At 67.3% G+C, this 21,856-nt stretch overlaps 2 protein-coding genes and 1 long non-coding RNA gene across 12 annotated transcripts; 2 read left to right on the top strand and 1 right to left on the bottom strand.

Annotated features, from left to right (window-relative positions):
- The first annotated feature begins 617 nt into the window (after window positions 1-617).
- Window positions 618-6,944, top strand: CCDC188 (coiled-coil domain containing 188). Of its 8 annotated transcripts, none has more exons than XR_011561279.1 (9): window positions 622-2,679; window positions 2,949-3,314; window positions 3,882-3,953; window positions 4,057-4,116; window positions 4,208-4,272; window positions 4,449-4,506; window positions 4,612-4,661; window positions 4,749-5,551; window positions 6,704-6,944. XR_011561279.1 is itself a non-coding variant. In XM_019978050.2 (9 exons), the coding sequence occupies exons 1-9, from the start codon at window positions 1,933-1,935 to the stop codon at window positions 4,933-4,935; spliced, it is 1,452 nt and encodes a 483-aa protein (XP_019833609.2). In that variant the 5' UTR covers window positions 811-1,932; the 3' UTR covers window positions 4,936-6,944. The 8 variants fall into 8 exon arrangements, 6 of the variants coding, with proteins under 6 accessions (XP_070626189.1, XP_019833606.2, XP_019833607.2 ...); XR_011561278.1 differs by having other exon boundaries at window positions 4,749-6,510; XM_019978050.2 differs by having other exon boundaries at window positions 811-2,679; window positions 2,949-3,056; window positions 3,210-3,314; window positions 4,749-6,944.
- Window positions 5,553-20,281, bottom strand: ZDHHC8 (zinc finger DHHC-type palmitoyltransferase 8). Of its 3 annotated transcripts, XR_011561277.1 has the most exons (12): window positions 20,081-20,279; window positions 12,903-13,024; window positions 12,596-12,753; window positions 12,213-12,385; window positions 11,907-12,009; window positions 11,384-11,475; window positions 11,138-11,279; window positions 10,824-10,944; window positions 10,641-10,750; window positions 8,872-9,836; window positions 6,972-8,036; window positions 6,328-6,466 (listed from the first exon to the last, which is right to left on the bottom strand). XR_011561277.1 is itself a non-coding variant. In XM_070770081.1 (11 exons), the coding sequence occupies exons 1-11, from the start codon at window positions 20,182-20,184 to the stop codon at window positions 6,241-6,243; spliced, it is 2,316 nt and encodes a 771-aa protein (XP_070626182.1). In that variant the 5' UTR covers window positions 20,185-20,281; the 3' UTR covers window positions 5,553-6,240. The 3 variants fall into 3 exon arrangements, 2 of the variants coding, with proteins under 2 accessions (XP_070626182.1, XP_070626184.1); XM_070770081.1 differs by lacking the exon at window positions 6,972-8,036 and having other exon boundaries at window positions 5,553-6,466; window positions 20,081-20,281; XM_070770083.1 differs by lacking the exon at window positions 6,328-6,466 and having other exon boundaries at window positions 6,874-8,036.
- LOC139176812 (uncharacterized) lies at window positions 20,269-21,853 on the top strand. The gene is made up of 2 exons (XR_011561280.1): window positions 20,269-20,570; window positions 21,377-21,853. It is a non-coding gene; the product is annotated as an uncharacterized lncRNA (long non-coding RNA).
- The last annotated feature ends 3 nt before the right edge of the window (window positions 21,854-21,856 follow it).

Below are 21,856 nucleotides of genomic sequence, written 5' to 3'. Positions count from 1 at the left end.
GTCCAGGAGCGGGTTCCAGGCGGCTGGGGGAGGCTCCGGTGTCATTCGGCGTCCCAGGCACCCCCTCCTGCAGACCACCCTGGGGGCCCAGGTGAGACGCGAGGCCGCTGCCAACAGTTCCCGGGGTGTCTTTGCTGTCAGTACAGGGGCCCCGTCTCCACGAGGAGCTCCTCTCCCCCACATTGAACATTCCCCAGCACCTGCTGGCTCCTGATGGGACGGTGCCCCCACCTCACCCCGGGGGTGCCATCTTCTCCAGCGGGGAGTGGCCTCAGGAGGCCTTGGGGGCCTGAGTTGGGCTCCTGGCCCCGTCTTTCCCGGCCCCTCCCAGCAGAGCCTGTTGCTAGTGCCCAGATGCACCCCCAGAAACACAGAGCAGCCTGCTGGGGCCAGGCCACATGCATCCAGCTGGGCACAGCCTGTCCTCTGTGGGTGTTCCGCACTCAGCAGGGGCGCCAGACCGCCAGCAGACGAGGGGTATTGACGGACTTCTTCAGACAGGAAGCGGGGGGTGACCGCACCTGGGTGTGGACGAGGCAGGGCTGCTGACCCGAGCTGGCTAGGGGGCGGCTCAGGGGGCCACCCAGCACGTGCGAGAGTCAGCAGGTGGCAGGGGACCCACAGGCAACTCCCCAGGCTGGCCCCCTCCAGACGTCTGCCCAGAGAACTCCCCGGCTGCTAATGGGGAGTAGCAGAGCCCTTAACCATTCCTGGCAGGAAGGCCTTCCAAACAGAAGATCCTGAAGCAGAAGCAGCAGGAAGTGAAAGCTCCCCTCCCCCCCAAATTCACTTTGTCCCTAAAGGAGAACAGGAAGCTCTAAGAAAAGACTAGGGAGAGGCAGAGAACAATGGAGACGTCCTGGAACCTTATAGCAGGGTCTCCCACGGGGAAGGGCCTGAGCTACCGGGAAACACTGTCTGACCGGCCCAGCCTCACAGGCAAGCAGCCTGAGGTCAGAGTGAGCTGCCGGCTGATCCCCAGGGCTCTCCCGATCTAGCTCCCCACACCAGAGGCTAAAGCAAACACCCGTCAGCCAGGCCTGGACCACTTGGCTGGCCCTACCGGGTGGGTCTCTGTGGTCTCGCTGGGCTTGTCAATCCCCTCCGGGAGCTGGGGACCCGCCGGATGACCAGAGCCCCCCCTTCCCCGTGACCTGGAATCCGAGAGCAAGGTCACAGAGGATCCAGAGAGCAGCGAGAAAGTCACCGCCCGACACACAAGCGTTGTTCAGACCTCCTGGTAAGAGCCCACAGGCCCAAGCAGGCCCCCTGGGCTCAAGCTAGCCCAGAGCCCAGGGTCACGTTGCCGAGGGTCAAGGATGCAGGGACGGCCGGGGTCTGCAGCTGTGTCCCCCACACGGGCACTCAGGCTTCCGCCAACCCTCCTTTCTGAGGAAGCTGCTTGCGGATGCGCTTCTGTGAAGCAAGGGAGGAAACTCAAAGAGCGGACTGTGAGCTGGGGGCTCCAGGAGTCGGGGCACCGTGGAGGGCGGGGGTGCAGTGGGACAGAGAGCGGGACACCGCGTGACGCTGGTAGGAGGGGAGGGGAGGGTGGGGTGCCGGAGCCGGCTGTCGCTCAGTCCCTGAAAAGACCCCTGAAGCGGCGAAAAGCTGGACCAGTGTCCAGCCACTGAACAGGCCATGGCCATGAGTGGGTGACTCAACCTTGGATAACAGTCCTTGTGGGACCACTGAATGTTCAATAAATGACTTAAAAAAACAACAACAACAAAAACCTTGGAGATTCACAGGTGAAAAGGTCAGGCTGTGGGATGGTCTCTTCTGGGTGGAGAGAGGCATGGCCACTGCCTCTAGGAAGGCCTCAGCCTTGGGGCTCTCGGGTGGGACAGGGCCACATTGGACTCCTGCTGCTGTTTGACTTTGCTTTTAGCTCACGGCTGCAGGACCTGCTGTAGTTTAAGAAAGTAGCTGATGGGACGTGGTGGGAGGGGCCCGGTCAGCCCTGCTCCAGCCACCGCCCCAGCCCATTATGACCTCCCTGGTCCTGCCCAGGCCTTTGTGACAGTCGTCCCTGAGGTGCCTATGAGCCATGACACCCAGAGCTCCCTTAGTAAGAGGGTGGTAGGACAGGCCAGGCCAAAGCCTGGACCTGGGGTCAGGAAGGGGTCACAGGGAGGAATGGAGGGGCCGAAAACCCTGGGACCCTGTGGCCACACCCACCCCCAGTGCCCCCAGCCCCCAGCTCCGGGCAGCCGCGGGGGGTGCCTGGACCCACCCTGCCCGGGGTTCGCCAGGTGGCCCTGCATGGCGCCTCTCAGCCCCACCCACTCGATGGAGACTGCCAGGCCTTTCTCAGCCCTGGGGACAGGGGGTGGGGGGCCCAGGGTCGGGGGCGAGGTACCCGGGAACTTCATCACAAGCGAGGACGGCGAGCTGCAGCGACAGAGGCCGCGAGACCCGGCAAGAATGAGACAAGGACAGATGGACACCAGGCTGGGGTGGGGCTGGGCCCTGCACTCCAGCCACGAGCAAGAGCAAAGGGCTTCCCGGCAGGTGGCAGGGCCCAGCTCGGGGCCCCGGCCCTGCCCGTGCCCACCCCTGATCCCGGGCACAGGGGCCTCGGCCTCACCCAGGGCAGACCCTCCCCAGCTCCAGGGTATTCCCCTGGGGCCCGCAGAGCCGTCCTTCCTCCAGCTGGAGCAGGAGAACCAGAGTCTGGTGAGCACTGGGCCCCAGCCCTGCCAGACCCCAACGCCCCACAACCGGGCCCCACCAGACCCTGCGCCCCGGCCCCATCAGACCCCAGCACACTGAGGACCTGCCAGACCCCACGCCCCGGACCCCACGCCCCAGCCCTGCCAGACCCCATGCCCCACACCTGGGCCCCACCAGACCCCGCGCCCCAGCCCCGCAAGGCCCATGCCCTCTCTCCAGCCCCACCCCAGACACGGCTGTCCCCATCTCCCCATCTCTGTGCCCCACCCCAGAAGAGGCAGAACCAGGATCTGCGGGAGCAGCTGGGGGCCCTCCTGGGGCCGGGGCAGCAGTTCCTGCCCTTGTGCCCCGAGCACTCGAGCTGCACGGCCCTGGCCTGGGTGAGTGCGGGACGGGGCACGGCCCGGCAGGACTGCGGGTGGCACTGTGGAGCGCCTTGTGGCTCCATGCGTTCCCCCCACCCCACTCCCAAGCAGTCCATGACCACGGACGCTGCCGATGGCCTTGGGGCTGAGCCGGGGGCTCCTCCACAGCCCCCTGAGCAGGCCTGCGCCCAGCCCCTGGAAGACAGGGCCCCTCTGCAACTGCTGCGGCAGGAGCTGTGCAGGGGCGAGGAGTCCTTCGTGCAGCAGTCCCAGGTGGGCCGGGGGGCGGGGGAGGGGAGGGGACGGGATAAGGCGGGGCCAGGGCTGGGAGGGGAGGGGACGGGGCGGTGGGGGGAGCGAGGAGTCCGTGCTGCAGCCCCAGGTGGGCCCGGGGGCGGGGCCTTGGAGGGCGGGGTCGGGATGGGGAGGAGCCAGGGAGTCGTTCCTGCATCAGTCCCAGGTGATCCGGGGAGCGGAGCCGGGGGCGGGGCCAGGCCGGGGAGGTGAGGAGGAGTTCGTGCTGCAGTCCCTGGTGGGCCGTGGGCCCAGGGGGAAGGGCGGGGGCGTGGCCCGCATGGGGCGGGGGCGGGATTGGGCGGGGCCAGGCACTCTTTCCTGCAGCAGTCCCAGGCGGTCCAGGGGGCGTGTCCAGGAGCGGCGTGGTCGGGCCGGGGCGGGGCCGGGGCGGGGCGGGGCGGGGGGGGCGGGGACCGGGGCCGGGGAGGGGGAGGAGTCCGTGCCGCAGTCCCTGGTGGGCCCGGGGGGTGGAGCGGGGCGCGGTGGAGCGGGAGCCGACCACTCTCCAGCCCTACCTCGGCCCACACTGCGCCCCCTCCCCAGAACGAGCTGCAGCAGATCCGACTGTCCTTTGAGAGGAAGAAAATGGCTATCACCGAGGTGCCACCTGCAGGGGTGGGTGGGGGCGCCGGGCGGGGGCTCCACCTGTGGAGAGAGGCGTCCAGCACGGGTCCTGCTCCATCCTGAGGGCGTGACCCAGCCTCGCCCCTCCCACCAGGTGTGGGACGGCGTGGCTGAAGTACACATGGCCCTCAACAACCAGGCCACCGGGCTTCTGGTAGGTCCCCAGAGGCGCGAAGCCCAGAGGATGAGCAGGCGGGGAAGGGGCCGGCGAGCAGAACCCCCACTTTACCCTCTCTGGCCCCCAGAACCTCAAGAAGGACATCAGGGGCGTGCTGGACCAGATGGAGGACATCCAGCTGGAGATCCTGGGGTGATGTGGGGGCTGGAGGCCCGGGGGCGAGGGCTGGCTGAGCTGCGATGGTGTCTGGGTCAGGGTGCGGTGCACCCGTCCCTGACGGGTCCGCAGTTCCCCAGCGCCAGGGCAGTGGTGAGGGCTGAGGAGGGGGTATACCTATGGTGCTGACTGCAGCACCCCCGCCTCCCCAGGGAACGGGCCCAGTGTCGCACCCAGGCCAGGAAGGACCAGAAGATGGCATGTAGAGGGGTAAGCCCCCACCCCCACCCTCCCGGAAGCCGCGCTCGGGCAGCGGGGAAGGAGGCGGGTGAGCAGGCCTGCCCTGACCTCACCGGCTCGGCCCCTTCTCCGCAGAAAGCGCGGCTGCAGCTGGGATGCTCCGAGGGCCTCAGAGGCCAGCTCTGGTAGGTGGCCCAGCCTGCGCAGGGACCGAGCCCAGTGCCCAGGGCCGGTCCCCGGGCGCCCCGCCCCCTGACCACCAACGCCCGCAGGCTGCTGGCCCTGAGGCTGCTGCTGGGCGCTCTGTTGGCCTGCACCGCCGCCTACGTGTACGTGGTCGACCCCGCACCCTTCGAGGGGATGGTGCCGCCCCTGCTGAGCCGCGCCGCTGTCTGGAAGCTGCGGGCCCTGCTGGGCCCGTTCCTGCGCCTCGAGGTGGACGGCTTCCTGCCCTTCTAGGCCGGAGGCCCAGCGGCCCCAGCGAGGAGGAAGCCAGCAGGCCGGCGCGGTCCCCAGCGCCCAGCGGCCGCGCCGGCCCCGTCCACGGCACTGCAGCGCACCGTCCCCGCCCGGAGGCTTGGAGAAGGGAGGGGGCGGGGGCTGTCCTGAGGGCCGGGCCTGCGGCCGGACATATAGTCGTGACTCTGGGCCTGTGTGCGTGTTTCCATGGATACCGGGGCTGGCGCTGCTGGAGCCTGTGACGCCTTCCCGGGCTGATCTTGCAGCGAGGGTCCCCGGGGCGGCGCCCCTCTCTGGCACCCCTCGCCCACCTGCTGCGGGGGTAGCCTCTCCGCAGCCCCCTTGTCACCAGGAGGGGGGAGGGAGCCCCAGTGAAAGTGAGCTCCCCAGGCCTCATCCCCAGGCGGGCGGACCTTGGGGAGCAGGTTCTGTCCCAGAGGTGCTGCTGAACCCAAACAACCCGCATCCCTGTCTGGCCTACCACCCACCTCCCACACCTGCCCAACCACCACCCAGCGCCCTCCCCCCCATTCCTGTTTACCTCCCCAACCCAGGGGGTCTGTCCAGTCCAGGCTTGAAGGACAGGGGCACCACGGTGGTGGACAGAACCATGGAGGTAAAACACCAAAGATTTTATTTACTGCATTAAACTGGGGCGAGGGAATACCTTTTAGAACAAGAGACCAGATTTGTGGCTGCTCGTCCCCATGTGGGAGAAACAGCTCTGCTGGCAAGAGACGGGGGCTGGCCAGGGCCCCGCCCCGCCCCTGGGGGCGTCGGGGGGCCCAGCTGGCTGGGGGCTGCAGGGCTGGGGATGGCGGGGCCCTCTGAGTACCCCAGGTGTGCAGAGAAGGAAGGAAGACCGTCGGGGCAGGGCTGGCGGGCTGGGGTCTCCTCTGGCTGGCTGCTGCAGGAGCTTAAGGCATCAGTTCATGTGCAGGGTGCAGGGGGAGGGGGCAGTGCAGAGACCTGCAGGGGCTGCCTGAGACCCCCACCCGGCCCGGCCCAGCCCACAGAGGCCGGGCTCCCTGGGAAGGAAGGGAGTTGGCGTAAAGTGCTTGGTCAGGCAGGGGGCCGGGTGTGGGGGCAGCGACAGCCCAGAAGGCTGTGGTGGCCCCTGCAGCTCGGAGGCCCCCGCCTGGGGGGTCTGACCCTCTGTGGCGGGCGGGGGCCTCCTGAGCCGGGAGGGCGCAGGGTCACGGGCCCTGGCAGGCTGGGGATCAAGTCAAGCTGTGGCTGGTGGAACGGAGGCCCCGGGGCCCCTAGGGTCCACAGCAGCCCAGCCCTCCGGGGCCCCAGAGTGGCCTACTTGGTGCCCCGGTCGGGCCCCGAGAGGCTGGGGAAGAGGCTGGAGGCAGCCAAGTGCAGCCGGCACACAGCCCCCCGGGGAGGCGCCCCTGGGGCTGGGCTCCAGGGGGCCCGCAGCGGCGGGCGGTCCTCTGGGCGGCCGAAGTGGCACAGGTGCAGGCCAGGGGGCGCCCAGGGCTGGCCGCGCCGCCCCCATCCACGGCTGCAGGTGCCGATCCAGCCCCTGCGGGTCGCAGCGTCCAGTGAGAGAGAAGCAGAAAGGCGGAGGTCAGCGGACCAGGCCCTACCCCCGGGCCTCCAGTCCCCGGAAGGCTGTGGATTCCCCCCACCCTGCCCACCGCGCGTCTGAGGAGGGGCGCAGGGACCGGTCCAGCTGCCCAACATCCCAGCCACAGGCACCCCCTGCTCAGGGGCCCCGGGGTGGCTCAGCCCAGCTCCCCCAACACCCTGTTACTTCCAGGTGACACAGACACGGGAGGCCACACACCCCTGCCTGGCCTCCAGCCTGGCACCAGTTCAAGAGCGCCCACAAGGAGCAGCCAGGCCCGGACAGGCTGCCATCCCCTCTCCCGCGGCCTGACCCCTCTGCCCCGCCAGGAGCCCTGGTCTTGCTCAAGGAAAGGACCCAAGTGACTCTTTTTCTTTTTTTAATAAAATTATAGATATATCGATGTAGATATAAAAACATAGAACAGACACAATGCAAGCGGACGCTGCCGTGTGCTTACTCTCGGGTCCCTGGCACCAGATGAAACTCCAAGCCCTCCCGATGTGCTTCCCACGTGGGCCCCAGGCTCCAGAGGGGCCTGGGCTTTGCGTGCCTTGGGTGGGGGTCTCCAGTTTGCAGGGAGGGGCTCGGGGTGGCCTGGGCCCCCAGGGGCGGCATTGGGCCTCCTGTCTGCTCCCCCAGCCCCCGTCACCTCCCACAAGAGCGTAAAGCAGAGGTTAAGGCTTCAATTAAAGCGCGTTTCCAGGCGGGGCAGGGGAGGGGGACGGCAGGGGCCTGAGCGTTGACACGTGGGAGGCAGCATGGCAGCTCAGAGCACAGACGTGGGGATGCGCCCACCAGCGGGGGTGAGACGAGACACATGGAGCCAGGACCCCACCCACAGCTGGCTGTCTGTCCGTCTGTCCACCTGTCTGTCAGAATAGCTGGGTGCCTGTGGGCTGGGCCCATGCTCCCTGTGGGAGAGCTGGCCGTGCCAAGCTACAAGCTTGCAGCAGGTCCCTGAAAGGCAAGGGGTAGGGGCAGCCGGGCAGCGGGGCCCTCGGCCAGGGGCTCAGGCCTCTCTCTCCGTCTCTGGGCCACGGGAACCCACGCAGAAGGGAAGCGGGTGGGGCCGGCCGGGTGACAACCTCAGGGGCACAGGTGCGCTCCGTGCCTCTCGCGGCCCCAGCTCACGGGAGCAGAACCACCAACACACAGGCCCTGCAGCCCCATGGCCCACAGCCCCGCAACACCTGGTGAGCAGGTGCGGACGGGCGGCCGAGGACCAGGGACGGGCCGTGGAGGCATGGCTTTCCTCGCCGAGGCGTCCGCGCCAGGGGCAGAGAAGCTGGGAAGGGTGGCCGCGGGGGGTCGTGGTTCCCATGGCGCTCGGCGACGGGGGGCAGTCGGTCCTCACACCGAGATCTCGTATGTGGTCCCACCCACGCCGGACACCTTCTTAACCAGCGTGTGCCGGGCGGGGCTGGCGGAGGGTCCCGGGGGGCCAGGGGCCGGCCCCAAGCGGGTCAGACCCGGGGACTGCCCATTAAGCTTACTTGGGGGGGTCTTCAGCTGAGGGTGGTCCCTGCATCGAAACAAGCAGACACACGCACACTGTGAACACGGGTACACGGCAGAACACGGCCAGCGGAGGCAACGGACAGAGGACACAGACAGACGGAACCCTGGGCAGCCCCTGCCTCTGAGCTGGACAGTCCCACGTGGAGATGGGGGATGGGGGGTGGAGGACAGACATCTGTCAGAACAGCCACCATCCCTTCTTTCCCAGGCTGCTCAGCACAGACCAAGAGCACAGGGAGGCCAGGTGGACCCTGGCCAGTGCATCCGTGTCCTGGCGCCCTGAGCTGGGGAGCCCACAGTCACCCTCTGACCTCCTCCTTGCTCCCTCTGAGGAAAGAGAGGGGCTGCCCTTCAGCCCTGCAGCCACTGGGCGCTGACCAATAGCATGGACCTTGCCGCCCACTGGGCCTGTCACCCAGCCTGCCTCCGCCCCCTGCCTGAGCCTCCCTTTGCCCGTCTCTGAGCAGGGAAGGCCCTGGACGGCCAGGACCATGGTGCCCAGAGTGCATATCCCGCTGCAGGATGACATCACCCTGACTTGGCCTTCTGAACTCGGGCAGTTGACCATCTCTAGAAAGACCCAGGATGCCCCACGTGCTGGGTCTGTCAGCCCGGGAAGGGTGCGGGCTGTTGGCTCAAGGTGCAAAATCACCTGCCCCCACCCCAGGGTGTCCAGGGCGTCCTTGGAGCCGGTGACCCTCACGCTGGCCAGCAGGAGCCTCCAGGCCGGATGAGGCCCACCCCCCAGGGTAGCCTCAGGCCTCCTGGGCAGCCTCCCAGCCAAGAGCCCCGCAGACCCCTGCCCCGTGCCCGGTGGCCAGCCACACTCCAGCACCCACCTCTGCACAGCCAGCGAGGGCGGCGGTTCCGGGAGGTCCGCATGGATGAAGGCGACGGCCTTGGGGCCGGCATAGGAGGGTGAGCAGGGGGTGCCAGGTGGGGACGGGGGCACCTGGTGCACCGGCGACCTGTGTGGGCCGCTGGTGGGACGGACCCCTGGGCCGCCGCTACTGGCCAGGTCTGTCTGCAGGGAGGAGGAGGAGGTCCGTGGTGCCCGGCTCACCGCGCTGGACAGCGAGGACAATGAGGTCTGCAGAGCGGGGTTGCGGGCGCCCCCGAAGCCAGGCCCGGCCACCAGGTCATCCCGGGAGCCGCAGCGCAGCCCGAGGCCGCGTGGGCCCTCGGACAGCACGCCGGCCTGCTGCAGGCTGTAGGAGCTGGGCGTGTCATAGACTCCCGAGTCGCCAAAGAGTGAGTCGGCCTGAGAGCGCAGCAGCCGCTCCCGCTCCTCCCTGTCCTTGCGCTCCTGGATGGAGGCCATGATGGTCCGGGATAGGTTGTCGTAGCGCACCGGCGAGGGCTCCCGCGGCCGGGGGCCCAGCACCGGGCTGAAGCTGCGGGGCGGCGGCCGTGGCGGGTCGCCTGGAGCCCCCGCGTGCAGGTAGGGCGAACGGTAGCCGGGGGCGCCAGCTGCAGGGTGGGCCGGGCAGGCGTGGCCCCCAGGGGAGCCGGGGTTCAGCAGGCTATCGTAGGACAGGCTGCCATTGCGGTTGGGCAGCGCGTGGGGGGCAAAGAGGCTGCGGTGGGGCGTGGGGGGCCCACCCTCGGAGCGCAGGGGCTGCAGGGCCATGTGGTCCCCGCCCCGCCGACTGGCCGCCTTGAGGCTCAGGGAGCGCAGGGCGCCTGAGAAGGTGTCGGCCGCGCTGAGGGGCGGGTAGTCAGGCAGGTCCAGGCTGGGCTCGGACGCAAAGTCCAGGCTGTGGATGCTGTCCTCCCCCAGCGTCAGGGAGTCGGTGCCCGTGACCTGCAGGGAGAGAAGGCCTGTCCACGTCTGCTCACCCCAGGCCCTGCCAGATGCCCTGTGCCCTCTGGGAAGCTGCCATCAAGTGGCGACAAGTACAGCGACGAGCTGCCCCCAGAAGCCCACAGTCCCCTTGCCCCCGGAGGGAAGAGACCCAGGGTGGGCACGGCAGTGTGGGTGGCCTCAGGGCACATGGACAACCAGCCAGACCCTCTGTGGGGTCCAGGACAACCCCAGGAAGGAGGCGACCATTCTAAGGGCCACGGGACCCTGGCCAGGCAGGCCATCAGTCCTGGGGGAGCTCCCTGGGGATCCGGGTGTGCTGGCCCATAACAGGCCTGCCCTCCAGTGGCCATGAAGGAAGCATGCAGCCCGGGGACCTCAGGGCTCTTGTCCTCTGCTCAGGCCGCCCACCGCCCCACGTGAACGCAGAGAATAAATGTGCTTCCTCAAACAATCTCAAATTCCTCTGAAGCCTTCGCGGGGGCCCTGAAGGCCTCAGGCAGTGACTAACGTGGAATTCCAGGCGCCCCGCACACAGTGCTTCCGGGGGCAGCGCCCACAGTGGCCCGGGGAACAGAGCCGAGCCAGCAGGCAGGCAGGCCAAGGGCCAGAAAGACCAGGACACCCTGCCCCAGATGGCACGCTAACCCTCTGTGACCCAGAAGGGGTCTTCCCGAGGGCCTCACGGGGGCGGGGCCTCCTCGGGTAGGAACGCCTGGGGCGGGGCCTCTCGGGTAGGAGCTCTTGGCTGAGGGGCCTCCCGGGCAGGTCCTCGGGACCCCGGGCGGGGCCAGGCTTCCTCACCTGCTCCGCCGGCCCGCAGAATGGCGCCTTGGGACCCGTGGGAAAGGCGGGCCGGAACTTGTACATGGCGGGTGTCGGGGGGCTGGTCCTCTGCGCCGACAGGGCACTCTCTGGAGGAGACGGGCCGCGGTCAGGCTGGGATCGCTCGGCGCCCCTCCCTCCACTCGGGTGCTCCCGCCTCACCAGCACTCTCCGGGCGCGGGGTCTGCAGGTCGCTGCCAAACGTGCCAGCCTCCACCTTAGGGGGCAGTGGCGGCCCCAGGTCCAGGGGCTTCTCATCCAGCCGGTCCAGGCTGCCCTTGGACTGGAAGGGGATATGGTCAGTGGTGTGCAGGTACCGGCCAGGGGCAGGGCTTTATTGGGAACTCTATCCTAGCGCCCAGGACCCTGACCCTTCCTTTGTTCGGCTCGGTGGTCCTCTTCCTTCTACTTCGTGGTCCCGCCAACCTGGCGGCTTCCCGCCGCTCCCCATCCCCCGCCCACCCCTGGGCGCCCACCTTGCTGCGGCCCAGGCCAGCCTTCAGCCCATTGTCACTAAGCTTGACCTTGAGCGGTGGCGCTCGCTCCAGGAGCTCCGGCCGAAGGAAGGGCGGCTTCAGGCGAGCAGCCAGCGGCAGCCGGGGCGGCTCCACCACATACCTGCGCCAGGGCAGAGGGTCAGTGGCCAGGGCGGCCGTGCTTGAATGCGTGCCGAGGGGAGGGCCCGCCAGGCGAGAGCAGATTGGACAGGCTGAGAGCCTCACCGGGGCGCCAGGGGGCTGCACAGCACGTGCTCCACGTTCCCGTAGCAGCCGCGGGTGAAGGGGTTCACGCCCCCACGGAACTTCCCTGTCACCTGTGGATATGGAACCCCTCAGCCAGCCTGGCCACCCAGGGTCAGCCAAGGAGGGAAGACAAACAGGGACAGCGGGGTTCCTCAGAGGTCAGTTGGGCAGCGTCAGCACAGGGATGTCCCCCACCTAGGTCACCAGGACCTGCCCCTGCATGCAGTGGGACTTCTAGGTTGATTCACTGGTGGCCACAGTGGCCACCGATGGGGGTCTGGAGGGGTACAGGGCAGGAGAGACCCTACGTGCCAAACCCCACTGGGGGCTCCAGGGCTGGAGCCTTCCCCAGCACTGCTGCACGTCAGCCAAGGGCCCCCAGGCCCCTGCTCCGACCATGCTCCTGCACGGCATCGTGTGGCCCAGGCTCCTCGCTCAGCCGGTTGGGGACCCGCCCACACCCATCCCCGTCAAGAATGCGCGGCACCCCCCAGGTCTGCACCTGCTCGTTGGTGGTGCGGCCCCGAGTGACCAGCACCACGTGGAAGCCCGTGAGGCCGACGACGGGGATGAAGAAGAGGCCGGCCACACACATGACGGCCATGCTGGCCCGTTAAGGCCAATGGCCAAGGGCGAGGACGGAGCAGCTGCCTGTGGCTAGACGGCTCAGGCCCTCCCCACCACCCCACTCAGGGAAGGGGACCCACTCCCCGGGGGCTTCCGGGCTCCGCCCCAGCCCTCCGGGCCTCGACTTCCCCACGAGATGTGTCCCCGGGCCACACCGCCTTTGTGGTCAGGCCAAGGATACGTGATGGTGGTGTGGGCGGCGCCCAGCCCCTCCGCGTGGTTCAGCACGTAGACCAGCCCGAAGGCGACGACGCCCACCATGTGCGCGCTGAGCGACAACAGGAACAGGAAGAAATAGCGGTAGTTGCGGCGCCCGATGCAGTTGTTGACCCAGGGGCAGTGGTGGTCGAAGTCCTGGGTGGGAACAGCGCGTCAGCACTGGGGGCCAGACCCAGCAGAGGAGGGGCGGGGCCAGGGGTGGAGCAGAGGTGAGGTCAGGGAGGGGCGGAGCGGAGGGGCGGAGCGGAGGGGCGGAGCGGAGGGGCGGAGCGGAGGGGCGGAGCGGAGGGGCGGGGCGGAGCGGAGGGGCGGGGCGGGGCGGGGCGGGGCGGGGCGGGGCGTCACCTCCACGCAGTTGTCGCAGACGCTGCAGTGGGAGCACCGCGGCGGGCGGTAGAAGTGGCAAGTGGCGCACCACTTCATACGGACCTGGATGCCCCGCACATCCACGTTCTTGTACAGCGGGGCCCGGAAGTCGTCCTCCTTGTCCTCGTCCTCATCCGCTGTGGGCCGGGGGCGGCAGGAAATTGACCGCCCTGGCAGAAGAGGCCAGCCCTTCCCCAGCCACTCCGCTCCCGGCCCGGCTTGCCCTCGTCCAGCCACTCACACTCGAGCGAGAGAGAGTGGGGAGCCGCCCCGCACAGGGCCCTACCTCGGGGGAAGACGCCAGGGTCCATGAAGGTAGCCATGCTGAAGTTGGCCAGGACAAAGAGGAAGAGGATGCCATTGTAGACAGGGACGGCTGGGGACACGGCGCGTGTCAACCATGGGCACCTGTGTCGGACAGCAGGGAGAGCTCAGTCTGGGGTGTGGCAGGTGTGTGGGGAGGGGACGTTGGGGCAGCGGCCTTAGGCCACACACATGCAGTGCTCAGGGTGGCCACCAGAGCCAGCTCTGACCCAGCCACCCCCCAGCGCCTGCCAGGAACTCAACTTCCAGTTGAGAAAGCTGAGGCTCAGAGAAGGGCAGGAGGGGTTGGCCAGAGCCAAGCCTTGTCCTCCCATCCCCACTGGAGATCTTTGCTGGGTGCCCTGCCCTGGGAGGGGTGGACACAGAGGGTGAGAGACCCTCTCTGCGCATGCGGTCTGATGGGCAGAGGCCAGTGACCCGCTGGGCAGCTCAGGCCAGCCCTGGGCCTCACTGAAACCTGTCCCTGGCCCAGCAGGCCCCTGCTTCCAGGGAGGTTCTGGGGTGTGATGTGGGAAGCGGCCTTGGTCTGTAAATGCACGGTGCGGAGGATGCGTGCCGTCCCCTGTGGAGTGCGGTCTCAGGGCCTGGGCCTAGGTGCATCTGCACCCAGACAGCCTTGTTTCATTATCTTATGTATTTGTCTGTGGCTGTGTCAGGCCTCAGCTGCGGCACGCAGAGTCCAGGCGTGCGGGCTTCTCCCTTGTCGAGGTGTGCAGGATCAGTAGCTGCGACCCACAGGCTGAGCTGCTCCGCGGCAGGTGGGACTCAGCTCCCCAAGCAGGCATCCAACCTGCATCGGATGGGCAGGCGGATCCTCAGCCACTGGACCCCCAGCAGCCCCAGTCCCTTCTTAGCTTGCCGCCTTTCTCTCCACAGGGCAGTACAGAATCCCTGTGGCCTCTGAAGGCACATGCCCCTACCCCTTCGCCGTCTCTCATCACCCCTCCACACTGGGCTCCAGGGCTGTCCCCTCTTCCAGTAAGCCTTCCCAGACTGCTAGCTCGCTGCGGAGGTCTTGCACATGTCCCTGGTAGACACTCTGGCACCAGAGTGTCTTCCTAGCCCTCACAGGACCTGCCCGCAGCCCTCTCTGAGGATGTGCCTGGCCTCAGGCAGTGGCCGGGGGGCCCCTGCCTCCACTCTTGGCGGTTCCCTGAGTTTGCCCACCAGGCTACCCTGAAGCGCCTCTGGCTCCAGGCTCCCTGTCCCTCCTGTGCTGAGCAGCGGGTGCCCAGTGGGTCCGCTGTGCACACCCAGGCCCTGCATGGAGGCCAGGAGCCCCTGGGATCCCCGACACCGGCCTCAAGGACAGGCCCTGTGGCCACGCGTGAACGAGTCGTGTGGGCGGCCCTGGCCAGCCAACACTGGTCACACTGGCACCCAAGCCTGCCTTGGCCAGCTGCCAGCCCTGCCACCCCAGCAACCACCTCCGTGCGGGTAGAACTTCTCTATTTTTAGTGGAAAGCGAGAGGCTATTTAAAGACTCCGCTCCCACGGCAGCACACTGGGCGGGCTGGGAGCCGCGCGTCACCCCTTCCTCTTCTCCGGGACCCGCCGTGGAGGTGACACACGGCCCAAGGACACAGCGTCTATGTGCCAGGCGGGCAGCCCGCCTCCACCGTGCCTGTCCACGGCCAGGAGCAGACGCCTTCCCCGCTCCCGTCCCTGCGTGCTGCCCGGCACACAGGCGGCAATCGGTGCGCGTTCGTGGGCTCTGGTCCAGCGCCATTTGGAGGGTCGGCGGTGGGCCCCAGAGGCGTGCTCTGCCCAACGGGATGGGAGGGGCTACCGGCCCAGATGCCAATGGAGAGGGGTGGATGAGACAGAGCCAGGCCCGGCCGGGACCGGGGACAGGTGGGTGCCGCAGACCCGCCCTGGTGCGGAGAACTGGCTCTCCACGCGCCTTCTGGAGACGGCTGGCCGCGGCCTCCATGTGGAAGGAAATGTGCTCTCCTGCACTGGTGCCGTGGAGGAGCCAGCCCGCTCCCAAGGAAAGGGCCAGGACAGGAACAGACAGACACGTGGACGCAAGGTGCAGCGGGGTGGCACACCTGTCAGCTCCAATTCACTGTTGGGTGTGGGTATCAGGGTTGTTGCCCCACCCCCGGCAGCCCATGCCGCCCTGTCCTCCCTGAGCCTCTGTGGCCCTAAGCAGCAGCAGGACCAGGGCGAGAGCTGCAAGGCAGCGGAGCCACCCTTGCCAGATGGCCTCTGCCCCGGACAGGCACCACCCGCCCCCCAGCGCCCATGGGCAGCACGTCCCAGGGAGGGCACGGTGCGGCCTCAGCAAGGGCAGGGCAAGCCTAGGGGGACACGGGTTTTCTGACAGGGGCCTGAGCCCCCTCCATTCACCATCTCTAGCCCCCTAGGCTTAACTCGAACACAGGGTCAGGGGCTGCCCTGCACCCTGGCCCCCGTCCTTCCGCTCGCAACCTCCACCCCGGGCGTGCCGAAAGGGGTCTCAGGCCTGGGTCCCCCACAGGGACCGGCTCAGTCACCAGTGCTGCCAGGGCCCAATTCAGCTAAGCAGGGGAGAGAACAAAAGAGCACACGTCCCTGTGAGCATGCACACATGCACATGTGTGTGGACACTGCATAAGCATGCACACACACAGGACAAGTGCAACACGACAGCCAGGTGTGCACTGACGTGTGTACAGACAAGCACACTCGTGCACACAGGACACGTGATCAACACGACAGCCGGGTGTGTGCTGACGTGTGTACAGACAAGCACACTCGTGCACACAGGACATGGGATCAACACGACAGCCGGGTGTGTGCTGACGTGTGTACAGACAAGCACACTCGTGCACACAGGACATGGGATCAACACGACAGCCGGGTTTGTGCTGACGTGTGTACAGAAAAGCACACTCGTGCACACAGGACATGGGATCAACACGACAGCCGGGTGTGTGCTGACGTGTGTACAGACAAGCACACTCGTGCACACAGGACATGGGATCAACACGACAGCCGGGTGTGTGCTGACGTGTGTACAGACAAGCACACTCGTGCACACAGGACATGGGATCAACACGACAGCCGGGTTTGTGCTGACGTGTGTACAGACAAGCACACTCGTGCACACAGGACACGGGATCAACACGACAGCTGGGTGTGTGCTGACGTATGTACAGAAAAGCACACTTGTGCACATAGGACACGGGATCAACACGACAGCTGGGTGTGTGCTGACGTGTGTACGGACAAGCACACTCGTGCACACAGGACACGGGATCAACACGACAGCTGGGTGTGTGCTGATGTGTGTACGGACAAGCACACTCGTGCACACAGGACACGGGATCAACACAACAGCTGGGTGTGTGCTGACGTATGTACAGAAAAGCACACTCGTGCACACAGGACACGGGATCAACACGACAGCCGGGTGTGTGCTGACGTGTGTACAGACAAGCACACTCGTGCACACAGGACACGGGATCAACACGACAGCCGGGTGTGTGCTGACGTGTGTACAGACAAGCACACTCGTGCACACAGGACATGGGATCAACACGACAGCCGGGTTTGTGCTGACGTGTGTACAGACAAGCACACTCGTGCACACAGGACACGGGATCAACACAACAGCTGGGTGTGTGCTGACGTATGTACAGAAAAGCACACTTGTGCACATAGGACACGGGATCAACACGACAGCTGGGTGTGTGCTGACGTGTGTACGGACAAGCACACTCGTGCACACAGGACACGGGATCAACACGACAGCTGGGTGTGTGCTGATGTGTGTACGGACAAGCACACTCGTGCACACAGGACACGGGATCAACACAACAGCTGGGTGTGTGCTGACGTATGTACAGAAAAGCACACTCGTGCACACAGGACACGGGATCAACACGACAGCTGGGTGTGTGCTGATGTGTGTACGGACAAGCATACTCGTGCACACAGTGACACATCCATACCCACAGACACGGACGCAGACACTTCCCCCTCCGGTGGACTCTCACCCCCACCCTCTCTGGACCCTGAGGAGTGAGGAAGCATGCGCTCGGTGGGCAAGGCCTGGCAGGCACTGCCCAGGCGTCTGAGCCTGCGCCAGGCTCCCGGGGGACCTCTTGGCCCTCGGGACAACCCCCTCAACCCCCCGGGGAACGGCGTGCTCCAGGCCCCCCTGCCAGCTGGGGTTGGACACCGCCCACCACGGAAGCTGTGCTGCGGGCCCAGGCCGGCCCCCTCCCCCCGAGCCTCCCGTGACCCCACCTGGGCCTGCAGGAGGCCCCACCCAGCAGGATGGGGGTTCCACAGAGTAGCAAGCAGCCACGGCCAAATGTGGAATGGAAAATTTTAGCTCAGACGTTTTCATTTAAATCGGATTCTTCATTAACACTGGCTAATGAAGCTCAGGCACGGGGCAGCCCGAACCAGAGGTGGGCGGCCACTCTGCCCTGGTCCGGCCAGGAGGGCCTCTGGCTTCCTGCACCTACCCCACGGACCCCCGAGCAGAGGAGGAACGTGCCTCAGGGCACCGGGGCTCCTCAGGCCACACGTGGCAGGTCGTGGCAGGGGGCTCACCTCTCCCTGCAGCCCCTGCAAGGGGGCCCATCCATGTGGGCCCACTGCAGGCTGGCTTGGTCCTAGGCCAGGCCTCATGGCCCGACTGGGCATAGGGACCACTCAGGTCCATCGTGCCTACGCCTCTGTGCGACATCCAGAGTGGAACCCAGTGGGTCCAGAGAGACAAGACAGCACAGGCCCGACGTGGGTCCCAGCCCCACAGCCCCGGCTCTCTGATGCTCACAAGGTCCCCGTCACCCTGCAGGGTGGCTCCAGGAGTGGGAAGGGGCGGGTCAGGGACCTGGCCTGGGGCTCTCAGACACCCCCGACCCAGCACCTAAGCCGGCCTGGCACTGAGCCTTCTGGTGCCCAGGGGGACAGGACTGTTCTGAGAACCCAGGGAAGCTTCCTGGAGGAGGAGGGCTGCCGGGCAGCTCCCCTGTGGCATGCTGCCCTTCCTCAGCGGGGGGACCCCACCTCTGGGCATGCTCGCCATGCCCAGCCTCTCCTGGTGGCAGGTCTGAATGTCCTGCCAGCCAAGATGCTCAGCAAGCTGGCCCAAAGCAGGGGTCCCCAGTCCCCTCAGTCTGGGCTCCCACTCCGAGCCACACCAGGAGCTGCTGTCCGCGCCGACCTACCTCAAACAGGCAGCTCATATTTCCTGAGCGCAGAAAGGGGCCAGGGGCCCCAGTGTCCAGCAAAGTCCAAGAAGCAGAGAACACAGAGTCCCGATCCCATGGGGGCCCAAGGCAGGGTGGGGAGAGGCCCGGAGCGGGGGTCTGGCTCCGCGCAGGGCCTGGGACCAGAGCTAGGGGGACGCGAGGCCTGTCCGAGGAAGGCACTGCCCGGTCCCCTGCCCACCCGGAACAGCCCACTGCAGGCGGCACCACTGGGCCTGGGTGGCCTGGCAGAGCCCGTGCAGAACCGCACCACCTCGGTGGAGCCCAGCAGGACTGGGCTGAGAGCAGGCCAGGGTCCTTGATGGTCACTCGGCCAAGGAGCACGGCCCGGGGGTGCAGGGAGGGTCCCAGGCAAGAGGACGCTGCACCTGGACACGGCCCGAGCCCCCGCGCCACCTTCCACACCAAGCTGCCCTGGGGCGCTGAGCACAGAGGCAGGGCAGGGACCCTGCATGCTCGCCCCCAGGGATGGGGCCATCGGGACCTTCTGAAACCAAGGGAAGCCACAGGACGAGAACCCTGCCTTGGGGGGTCAGGGTGCTCTGAGCAGGAGAGGGGATGATGCTAAGCTCAGCTTCTTGTTAAACTTTTCCCTTACATCTCACAAGTTCTCACCAAGAACACGAATTCCTTTTAAAGTCAGAAGGACTAAAGCTGAATTGCACTTGGGGGTGAGGAACCAGGACCAGCGAGCGGAGGCCAGGCTGCGAGGAAGCAGGGCTGAGGCTCCCCCGGGGAACCCCACCGGGGCCCAGAGGCCAGAGCAGGGAGCCCGCCCCCCAGAAGCTCCCGCGGGACACGTCCCCCCTCGGCCTGCGCCCGCTGCCCACAGCCAGCAGCATCTCAGTGACGAGAACACGTCTGCTCGCCAAAGCCAGAAATAAGCCCATCCACACAGCCTTTTTTAAACACGCTCCTGGCAGCCTGTGGCGCCCACCCAGCCCAGCAGGGCCCACTCGCCTGCGGGCGCCCACTGCAGCCTGGTCAGCCTTGGGCCGCTGCCCGCGTCCCTGCCGAGGGGAAAGGGTGCCCGGCTGGCCGCAGTCACCCTAAGCCTCAGGTCCCCAGAAAGGCTGGAGCGGTAGTTATTCCGGTCACCTGGCCACGTCCCAGTCTGGAAACCATGGCAGGAAGTGGCCGCAGACCTGCATGGCTAAAGCCGGGGTTCCCAACTGCTCCCTGTGCCTGGGGTGGGGGGCAGGGGGCAGGGTCACGACAACGCAGAGGGAACCTTTTCATCAGCACCCGCCTGGTCTGCACTAGCCCAGGACCGGCCGGCCCCCTGCCTCAAGGGTCCCAGTGCCCACTGGAACCAGAGTCCCTGGGTGTGGCCTGGTTGGGTCCTTTGGCCATGACCACTGGGCCTTCCTGAGGACGTCAAGGGAAAGAGGAGGGCACTGCCAGGCCAGCGTCGGCAGTGGCCGTGGGGCAGGCACGTGGCAGCCGGGCCAGGCCACACCTACACGGGAACAACTTGGCTGGGGCCTGGGGCCGGACGGCCGGGAGGGCACCTGGGAGCCACCGTCCACTGCTTGCAAGGGGGGGTGGTGGCCCTGGGTGGCCGGCGTCCCCTCCTGGGCCCACAGGGAGGGCAGGGCTGCAGCCACACCCCGTGCAGACCCACACGCACTCCGCTGCCCTGGGCGGGCGCCTTGCACCCAAGGGGGCCTGCCTGGGCACTCCGGGGTGCGGGGTGGGTGGGGGGGCCTGCAGGATACCAGGGTCCTCACACCCAGGACTCACCTGGCTCTGCCTGGCTGGCATCAGCCATGGCCCAGAGTGGGGGCTCGCGGCGCCCACAGCCCTGTGCCCCCCACCCGGCCCAGCCCACTGTCCAGTCCCCGGTGGGGTCCAGTCCCGCCGGGCGAGTGCAGCGCCCTGCGCGCAGCCCTGCCCCTTCTGGCCCCGGCGCCCGCCGCGGCCGACTCACGTGAACACGAAGAACAGGGTGCTGGAGCCGACCAGCAGCGCGGCCGCCGTGGCCACCGGGATGTACTTGGCGGGTTTGAGGCGCGTCCCGGGGCTGCGGGGCATCCTGGGTGCCGCGCCGCCGCATCCCTCCCCGGGGCCGGGCGGGCGGGGCCGGCAGGACGGGCAGGACCCGGCGGCGGCGGCGGCCCGGGAGGAAATCCCACCCCGCGGGCGCGGCGGCGCGGCGGCGTGCTGATGTCAGCGCGCCCCTTAAGGTGGACCGGCGCGGGGCCAGGGGCCAGGCGAGGCCCCTCGCGACCGCCGCCCCGCCCGCCCTCCCCGCCCATCGCTGGGGGCGGGGCCGGGCTCAGACCTGCCTGGAGCGCCCCCACTCCCACCCCAGGACATGTCCAAGGGTGGCGGATCGTGACACGGCAGGGCGCCTTGGTGGTTTATCCCCTGCCCACTTCACAGGCCCTGAGCTGGACGAGAGGGCGGCAGCCGGCAGGGTAAGAAGGGCGGCCGGCTGGCCCTCTCCTGTCCCAGGCTGCAGGCCTCACCGGACAGAGTGGGGTGCCCTGCCCCTGCCTAGGACAGGCTGTCTGGGTAGGCTCACCCCTTGCAGGAAACCCCACCCCCAGACCCCGCGGCTGCCACTTAAGGTGGACCTGACCACAGTGAGATCGGGCCAGCCTGGGTCCGCTGCTCTGAAACCAAGACCTTCAGCCCCTCCCCAGGTGGGAATCCATGGGGAAGGGTCTGCTGTTCTGTGGCCAGAACCCTGTGCAGCCCTGTGCCTGAGCCCCTCAGGCTGGGAGACCCCACCTGGCCCTGGGGCCCCAGGCAGCTACTGGACAGAAGAGAGGGTGTGGGTGTCCTCCCACCACTCCTGGCCATAGCCTCTGCCTGGCGAGGAGCAGCCCCCTGGAGGCCCAGGGCCGCAGGCAGGCAGGAAGCGGACACCTCCTGGCTCTACCGGCTGCCTCTGCCTCCGGTGGCCCGAGGTCCTGAGGACACACTGCGATTCTAGCCCTGCCCCTCAGGGTCTCTGGGTCTGTAGGGGGTGAGTGCAGGGAGTGGGCAGGATGTGTGTCCCTCTGGGCAGAGGGTCCCAGGGAGCTGTGGCCCAGGGATCCCCTTCCAAGGGCAGCGGGGAGCAGGCCTGACCTGCAGGCCGGGCTGTGATACAGACGCGGCAGCCACTTCCCTTCCCCACGCCACCCTCTCGCCCTGCCCCACACAGCCTGGCTCAGGGCCAAGCACAGGCATCCTCCGGCCTGGTCCTGCCGTGTTCCCTAAACCCCTGCCCCCACAGGACTCCTTCGGAGCCGGTGGTGTCTGCGGAGGACACAGGGCCGCACTAGACCAGCGCCGACTGTGCACTTGGGGAGACCCACCCCCCGAGGATGCCCCACCTCCACCCAGACAAGAGGGCCCAGAGCTGCGGGGGACAGTCTTCTCTGAGGACGGTCACGGGGCTGTGCCCGGCTCCAGGTCAGACGGGTGGCTCTGCCAGGGCAGAGGGCCACCCAAAGATGCCCGGTCAAAGCCCGGGGCACACCGAGGGCACCTGGTGGGCGTCCCCACCCCAAAGCCGGGGCAGAGCGAGGGGGCGGCGCACACACGTCCTGCCTCCGTGCAGGTTTCAAATGTGTTGTTTATTCGCTATTTTGATGACTATAAATAAGTGTTTCCACTATGGAAAAGAAAGTTAGCACGGTACATTCTCGTGACCAGGGAATGGATTTTCTGAAGTTGTCTTCATGAGGGCAAAAACTTGGAAAAAAAACAACCT

The sequence above is a fragment of the Bos indicus genome, chromosome 17, assembly GCF_029378745.1.
Source record: "Bos indicus isolate NIAB-ARS_2022 breed Sahiwal x Tharparkar chromosome 17, NIAB-ARS_B.indTharparkar_mat_pri_1.0, whole genome shotgun sequence".
NCBI lineage: Eukaryota > Metazoa > Chordata > Mammalia > Artiodactyla > Bovidae > Bos > Bos indicus.
This window is presented reverse-complemented; position numbering and strand designations above follow the sequence as displayed.